Source organism: Gastrolobium bilobum, unplaced genomic scaffold (genome assembly GCF_033153095.1).
Source record: "Gastrolobium bilobum isolate Gb01-03AN ecotype WA unplaced genomic scaffold, APGP_CSIRO_Gbil_v1 utg44165, whole genome shotgun sequence".
Lineage (NCBI taxonomy): Eukaryota > Viridiplantae > Streptophyta > Magnoliopsida > Fabales > Fabaceae > Gastrolobium > Gastrolobium bilobum.
The window spans coordinates 73,852-82,668 of record NW_026895661.1 but is presented as its reverse complement, the minus strand read 5'-3'; the positions used below and the strand labels follow the sequence as shown (position 1 = coordinate 82,668).

General features: G+C 35.2%; 1 protein-coding gene across 2 annotated transcripts; it reads right to left on the bottom strand.

Moving 5' to 3' along the window:
• Positions 1 to 4,740: 4,740 nt before the first annotated feature.
• LOC133287042 (probable serine/threonine-protein kinase PBL9) lies at positions 4,741 to 7,805 on the bottom strand. 2 transcript variants are annotated; one of them, XM_061484601.1, is made up of 7 exons: positions 7,538 to 7,805; positions 7,334 to 7,460; positions 6,511 to 6,836; positions 6,163 to 6,274; positions 5,931 to 6,073; positions 5,702 to 5,825; positions 4,741 to 5,572 (listed from the first exon to the last, which is right to left on the bottom strand). In XM_061484601.1, the coding sequence occupies exons 2-7, from the start codon at positions 7,386 to 7,388 to the stop codon at positions 5,148 to 5,150; spliced, it is 1,185 nt and encodes a 394-aa protein (XP_061340585.1). In that variant the 5' UTR covers positions 7,389 to 7,460; positions 7,538 to 7,805; the 3' UTR covers positions 4,741 to 5,147. The 2 variants fall into 2 exon arrangements, with proteins under 2 accessions (XP_061340585.1, XP_061340578.1); XM_061484594.1 differs by having other exon boundaries at positions 4,742 to 5,572; positions 6,163 to 6,298; positions 7,538 to 7,802.
• Positions 7,806 to 8,817: the final 1,012 nt, after the last annotated feature.

Sequence of the window (8,817 nt, the reverse complement as noted above, 5' to 3'; positions counted from 1 at the left end):
ATTATTTATGAAACAGTACACTACATAAAACTATAGTGTATAAATACATAAATTATAATATATTAACCATTGGTGGCACAGTTTAATTTTAAAAAAAATAGTTTATCCCTTCTTTTTCGTTGTTTGAAATAAAACCAATTTATTAAAAATAGAATGCTTGAAGTTTCCACTAACTTTCCTATTTCCCTTCATGGACACTTATTTCAATTAACTCTTTGATTCTTACCACAGATAAGATGATGGAATAAATATTTGAATCGAATATTGAAGTCCATTAAATCTGTGTTTTTTCTTTTCATGTAATTTGAGTAAGGGAATCCATCTTGATCTTATCCACTACCTAGACTCACTCAGCAATAAGCAAATAACTAAATAACAAAAAATAAAATAATGACTTCTAACATTCATTTTCTCTTAAAATTGGTAATATCACTAATTGAGTCTTCTTCCAAATTTATATTCCCATCTCTATCACTTTCCTTTATTATGACGTAGATTAAGAGAACCTTTGCACATCTATGTTCTAGAGCGTAGGTCTTGTTGCGCTCTGGAAAACACAATCTCTTATGCCTTTGATTTTCTTCGAACACTATTTTGGACTCATCGGATGGCATTGACCAATCGTCTCAATTGACCATCCAGCAAGGCTAGAACATGTACCACTTGAGGACACTTGGACCCTCATTATACAAATTTTCTTCATGCATCCTACACACGTGAGATTTCCATATTAGGAGTCATGCACTCTCACATCATCATGGAGTTCACAGGGCTAAAAATGGTTATGATATCACATTTTTCTTGCTTTAAGAGACTCTTCTTCGGTCTACAAATTTTGGATCACACCTCTAGATGAAGCATCTTATTCTCCGTAGTTTATCATTCTTAATCTTGAATCCATCCCTAATCATACTAGTCGTGAAATGATGAATCAATTGGAATATTTTCAAAATAAAATTCCCTACTTTTTGACAAGTTCAAACACCAATCTATTAGGATATTCAAATGTGATCATGAGAACCACATTAGTTGATAATGGACTAGTGGCGGAGATTGGTGGGCTAAGTTAGATTAGTCGCACTGAGTGGATCTGATATCATGTCACAACCCAAAACTTTAAGATATTGGGTTGATGGGTCCATCCACTTATATTCACTTCACTTTGCTCATTACCAATCAATATAAAATTCATCACACTTAAATAACTCAACACAATCGATAAATTGAAATAACTAGATATGGAGAATGATTCAAAAAGTATATATGGTGATTGTGGATCTCGGAGTCTTGCACACCTAATAGTGGCTAATGCCTAACAGAGAAACGGTGCATGCTAGGTAATTATCTTGGTTGTTTGTGGAGCTCTCTCCCATGTGCCCAGCGTATGAGGTGGTCAGGACTAGCGATGTGCATGGATCGAATCGAACCGAACCGAATTTTTTAAAAAATTGAACCGAATTGGTTTAAATAGTTCGGTTTAGAACTGATTCAGCTCGATTTAAAACTGGTTCGGGTCAGTTCGAAACCGGTTCAGGTCGACCCTATTTTGAAAAAAAAATTAAAAATTATAAAAATTAATTTGGTTCGGTTTGAAAATGATTCGGTTCGGTTCGGAAATGTTTCGGTTCGGTTCAAAATGATTCGGTTCTTAAATTAGTTCTAAAAATCGGTTCAGTTAATGAACTGGTTCTTTAAAAACCAGTTATTTTAAGGGCGGTTCGGTTCAATTTTTTAATTATTTTGCACGTCCTTAACTAGTACGTTTAAATAGTTGGACAACATAGGGCCTCGACGGTGGTTTCCAGTTTCTCCATGCCTGGCTAAGGATTTGAGTTTAATTGAGAGAACTCTCAGTGCACAAGTGTTTGAATATTTTTCTTCATAAATTTTATTCAACACAAGAACAATTTTAAATAAGTAATGTACAATAGAAATATAAAATCACCATCTCCCATTAAAAAAATAGAAAATAATTAATCCTATCCCACTCAACAAATAACAAAATAATTAAATAACACTAACAAAATAATGACACCTAACATTCTTTCTTTATCGTTGTTGTTATTAGTTAATTTAGGGTGCTTTCTTACTGGTGCAGCTAATATTTCGAGATTTTCAACATACAGCATCTTGCTGGATGAGGATTTTAATGCCAAGTTTAGGCAAGGACCCTCGTTGCTAAGATATATTTCACCTTTTTCATTGCTTAATGGGTCAAATGTATGGTAGGCGAGAGGTGGATAGGAACCCAGAAAGAATTGTGAACAAAAGCTTTTGGAGTAGGTAAGGCCTCATAGTTCTGATCCTCTGAAGTTTCACGCTATTTTAGACCCACGACTTGAAGGACAGTATTGCCTCGTATCAGTTCAAAAATTCGCAATCCTAGCAAACAAGTGTCTCGTGAAGCAGCCAAAAGTCCCCTCATAAAATGAGTGTGGTTTGAGTCCCTCTAGCTGTTGTAGCAATTGGGTGAGAAAATGACGTAAAGTTGTCTGTTGGGGTCCTGAACCTGACCTGACCCGGCTAAACACAGGATTTGAACTTTGAAGAATGCTTTTGCCTTCCGAAGAATGAAGGAATGTTTGGAGTATAGTTTCTTCAATCTACCCCGAGTTTAACGAAGTCTAGTGAAATCTTGGATTGGATAAAGAGAAAATGAGTCCTAAGTTCAGCTCTAGCTCACTGATGGTTTTTGCTTTAGTTTGTATATTCTTTTCAACTTAACATAATATAATTTAAAAAACAACTAATTGACCCAAAGTTTGTTAATCATATTTCATAAACCATCAATTGATCAAAGATTCTTCAAAAAAAAAAAAAAATTCGGCACGCAAAACGAATCTCTATAACATAACACAATCACTTTTCCTACAACATAACTCTTATAAAACCCTTTACTAAAATGGATAATTTTTTTTTCACTTTAACCCTTATTATTTTATTTTATTTTTATAATTTTCTTTATATCCTTTCAAATTTTTCTCATTTAATAAAGGGGAGTTCGGTACACCTGTTGTATTAAAAAAATATCCAATGAAAGCCACCGTGTCAGATATTTTAGTTTTCTTGAAGCCATTTAGGTACGCAAGTTTACAAAATGTTCTCCTTTTCCTATTTTAGCATGTTTGGTGCACAGTATATGATAAACCTAATATTATAAGATTTGATTGTATAAGACTTGATTAAATTTTAAAATTATCTAGCGTTTGACATGGTATTGTATAAGATAATACCATTCAGTATTTGATAATGCACTGTACAATACTAGATAGAATAAAAATAAATATTTTTAACAAAAATGCCCTTCAATAAATAATTTACATAATTCTTCCAAATATATCACATGATATTAATTTTTATAAAAATATATTGATCAGTGTGTCCAAAAAATATATTAACTTTTATAAAAATAAATTGTTTCAATATTTTTAAAATTAATATAATAAAAAAAATTATTTTAATATATTAATTTTTGAGAATTGCACTGGTCAGCAATGCTAATCCATCAACCTCTTATCAGGTCTAATCTCACTCCCTTAAGCTTGATTAAGTTATACATCATTATGATGTAGTAAGGGATTATGCTGTATAAGCTTATATTATACTATGTTTAACCAAACAGCTTAAAATATCATAAACTTATAATATAAATTTATACTATCAAACCTTATACATTACACCAATCAGTCCTGAGTTATGAAAATATGATGTATTGGTCTGTGTACCCCGTTTACAATAAATGATAACAAGTACACATTTGTGTGTTTGCTTTTATTCGAACATGTAACAATGAGGGAAAGGCGGTTCGCATCAGGGCCGAACCAGCAAGAAGCAAGGCCTGCTGTGTTTAAATACTTTTTTAGTGCATACATATTCAAAATAACAAAATAATTTATTAAAAATAGAGTGTATTTTATTTTGGGTTTAGTGTTCATTATCTTTGTAATTCCAAAATGATTGGGACCACGTTGTTTTGGATTTTTTTCCATGAGAAATATTTTATTTTTCCCTTTTATTTTAGTTGAAAGGAAAAACAAATTTTATATCTTGAAAAGCAAGACATACTGCATCAAAAATAAAATTTTATAGCCATATTAGTTAGTTAAAGTGTTGCAAGTTATATAGTGTCCTCTGGGAGCAAAGAATTGAAATTGAGGAAACACGGGTTTCAAATTCGTTTCATTTGTCAACCAATTTCTATGACGGTCAAAGCTAGGAAGCTTCGAGAGTGCGTCCAAAATTGATTTAAGTGATCATGAGTCATGAATTAAAAAGAGTCATCACCCTAGTGGCCTTTGTCTGGAAAACAAAAGTCAAGATTGCTATCCATTATTCACCTTTAAAATGGAATCAATAAGTACAAGTTTGACAATTTCATCGCCAAGTAGCAATTGAAAAAAAAAAGGTACTGCTTGGGTCGACAACAATTCCAAGGGATCCAATTAATAAATATAAGTTTAAACATTCTGCACCGTCATCTTTAATTTTATTCTAGTGGGGCAGGGTTCTACTTCAGGACAGGACAAGGATTGAGAGATATTACTCAAGTGATCATGAAATCGGGTCATAAAATATATGTTTTTTTTCTTTTCTTTTCTTTTCTTTGGTGAGCAAGCCTTTCATAACGACCTGCAGGCTACATGTGAATGTTCTCTCCTCAAATTGATTCGTATCATATTCCAAAACAAATTCTACTGTTGTTTTTTTGACACAACGAAAAAAAATTAATAGCCAAAATTATGTTCACATTTACAAGAAAGAAAGCATGAAAGAATCGAAACAAATAGAATAGAGCATCAGCCTTTAAATGTATTTGGTAAGTAGGATGTGGAAGCCGCATATGGCAACAAAATGTTACAAAATAGATTAGGAAACCACACCACCCCAATATAGACTAGAACAAAACTGCGCTAACAAGAGCTATCATACAAAAGTACATGCCTTCCCAGCTAGTTTTAGTTGTTACAAACACTAGACAGAACTCAAAAATGCCAGTATGAAGTCTGGTTCTGAATATATTAGCTGAAATATGATATGTACAGTCTATTAGCTACAGAGGTACCTGAGTTGTCATGGAGGAGACCACCACGCATGATGTTTTAAGATTCGGCTTTGTTAAGTTTCAAGGTTGTGTATTTTTGCAAATGTCATGTATAGAGAGGGGATGCAGATGGCCGGGGATAAGCTGTAGGGGCCCTTCCACAGGTAGTACCATCATCAGCACTTCTTCTGCGAACACGAGAGCCATTAGCAGAAGGATTTTGATTAGGAACATGCAACTGCTCCAAAGTTGTAACAACTTCATCCATGTTGGGCCTGAACTTGGATTCTGTTGATAGGCATCTCAAAGCAAGGGTGGCTGCCTTGTAGGCTTCTTCTGTTGAATACTGCCCTTCGAGACGGCTGTCCAACACCCGGAAAATCTTACGTTTGTTAGCAAGGTAGGGTCTAGCCCATTCCACCAAATTTTGTTGTCCAGATGGTCTATTCTTGTCAACTGCCCGCTTGCCAGATAACATTTCCAGCAGGACAACCCCAAAACTATACACATCACTCTTGGTAGTAAGATGACCTACAGTAACAATGTTTCTAGCCATTAACCAAGAAAGGTATTAACCTGAAGCTAGAATAATTTAACAAACTTAGAACAGGAGGAAAAACATGAAACATAAATGGTCCAGCAACATGAACCCAACAATACCTGTGGCTAGATATTCAGGAGCTGCATATCCGTAGGTTCCCATAACCCGGGTGGAGACATGGCTTTTGTCACCAGTTGGTCCATCCTTTGCCAGCCCAAAATCAGAGAGCTTTGCATTATATTTCTGTGATCAAATCAAGAAATATATTTAGGATTATCAGATATGCTATTCAAATAATTTCCTACATTCATCAAACTTGATTCTTTCATCATATTAAAGTCCACATACTGAATCCAGCAAGACATTTGAAGTCTTAAAATCTCTATATATCACTTTTGTTTCAGCACTGTGCAGAAATGCAAGCCCTTTGGCAGCATCAAGAGCAACCTTTAAACGGAGGCTCCAAGAAAGAGGTTGGAAATATGAGCCTCCTGTTACAAGAATATTGCCAATGTAAAATAAACTTGTCAGGTTAAAATAAAACTATGTGAAAAGATGGGAAGGGACAGGAAGAACTCACTCCTGAACAAATGATTCTCCAAGCTTCCACGAGGCATAAATTCATAAACGAGAAGGCGGTGTTCATCTTCAAGGCAATAACCAATCAACCTCACTAGATGAGGATGAGAAAACTGTCCAAGAAAGTTAACTTCAGCCTAAAAATGAAATCAGAAACACAGTGAGGCAAACATGTATTGTCTGTACCACTACCACCGAAAATAAACTCCTCTTAATTTTCCAACCATAAGTAATATTGTTTTTCATCATTATTATTATTGAAATTGTAACAGGCTAAAATGTAGTGATGTAAACTAAATCGGTGTAGCTTAGTATGAGCAAAGGGTTTAAAGAAGCAGATTAAACTAACCAACCACTCCCTGTGACCCTGATAGCTCTCTTGATTAAGTCTCTTCACAGCAATAACAATGCCAGTACCAGGTCTGGCAGCCGCCAATGAATTCTCATCAATCCACCCCTTAAAAACTGATCCAAAACCACCTTCTCCTAACACACTGTCTGGACGGAAATTTCTAGTGGCTGTCTTAAGTTCTGCTAAAGTAAAGCTCTTTAAATTGGATGACTGCAAGATATCACCCTCACTCCGAGTAGTCTGAGACACTGAGACAGCCGAACCTTTACTGTTTGTGCTGCTGAGATCATTTCCATCATTACTCACATTCTTTGAATTTAAACCTGCCAAACCGAATGATATCCATTACAGTTAAACTTTCACCAATATGATATCATATCAACTGTAACATTCACTCCGCTATCCAATTGGATCTTCAATCATGTCAATACAATGTAATGGATCACATTTACAGAGAAAAAAAATTCACAGTCTCAAGTTTAAGCTTAAGACTACAACGAGATAAGACCACAGAGGAAGTACTTGTCAACATCTTGGGAAGAATTAAATTAGCAATAAAAGCATCAAAACATGGTAATGGTCTAATGGAACTATGTAAATATTAAAATTGAGAAACCAGAATTCTCTGAAAGCATTTACCAAATCAAATTTCTCTGAAACCAAAGGTGGGGAAAGGAAAGGGCTGAACTTGGATGAAACAAAAGGAAAGTGTGAATACCCAAAAGCAATCAAAACAAAAGCACAACGATCCAAACTCAAATGAATGGCATGCACAACATTAAGGGGTCGTGGGAAAAAGTAAGAGAATTCAGGAATATACCTGTGTTATAATATGGGCTTTCAGCTTTAATTTGGGCGCTCAAACAAGCTCCCATGTTGTGTGGAAGCCTTGTTGCCTACTCTACAGATCCCAATCACAAAAACAGAAAACACAAGATCCAACAGAACTGCATAAACCATTAAACTTGAATTCAATACAGAGAAAGAAAAGGAAAAAAAGAAGATCTGAGGTTATGCAGTGAACCTGACTCCAAAAAAGGAAGGGGAGAGAGAGAGAGATAAGGGGGACCCTTAATTTGGGGAAAGAAGATTGGATGGGATTAGTAAATAGAAGAGAGTGAGAGAGTTGAAAATGAAGAAGGAAAGAAGGTGGGTGTGGTCACTCCAGTGGCATTCATGGTATGTCCCAATGGACCCCCTTTTCTCTTTCTATTGGTTTCCATAACAATCACAACCTTAGATCCTCCAATGCTATTGCAAATACCAAACCTCCTTCTCTTATCTCTTAGTAAACACAACCCTTTGTTGCTAATATTTGTATTTGCATGTTGCATCTCCCTCCCTTCACATTTACGCATTAGCTAGCAGCTAACTACCAAATTTACGGTCCTATTCGTCTTTTTTCATTTACTTTCTAATGCTCTTTTCTATCTTATTTCCATTGTATTATTCATCTCTATATTCTAGCACCCTCTCCCTTGTGCTTTTACCATTTTGACTTGTACTGTTGACCGTAAAATACTTACCCGGGAGAAGGAGAAGATGCCAATCTAATCTTCTTACCGGAGTCTTCTAAATTAGAGAATCAAAGTCATATTGTTGCTAAAAAAAATAAATCAATAATAATAATAATATAAGTTAGATGGATTCGCTATCATGTTGTAATCAAGAGAATAATGTCTCTTTGACTAAATTGATTTTAATTATGTTGAATCCTACTATTATTTAATATACGCCAAACGATTCTTCTTTTGCTTTTAATATAAATTTGTCTATGACTATGATTTCATACGGTTAAGTTTTGGATTGACCGTATTGCTATACCGTATGGTATGCGCTCAGAGATAGTGTATATCAGGTGTATACTAGGCTTATAGCCGAGGTCCCAATCATTGCGCACAAGCAATAGACTAATAGCCAATGGATGGGTGTGTGCACAGTGTGGGCAGTATCAGTAAATAGGTTCAAAGTGTGTATCTGGGGTTCTTAAGCTCTTATTTATAAGGATTATCTTCCTAGGCTTGGGCCTTTTGAGCTCCCCATATTGCATTAGGGTTCAGCTCCCTTTCTGTTGGGATGTGATCCTTATCTTGTGCCCTTTGACTGTTTAGTGTTGTTGAGATATTCATAATCTACCTCTTAGTAGATTCTTAGGTGAGTAGTTGGGATATGATATTCATATCCATAACAGTTGCCCCCCAGCTCGGTATTCTGAGGCTTGGAATGCGAGGTGTTTGCTATGTCATCTCGGATTTGATTCACCCGAGTTCACTCGTTTCGGTATTGCGCCTTCGAAAGTTCAGG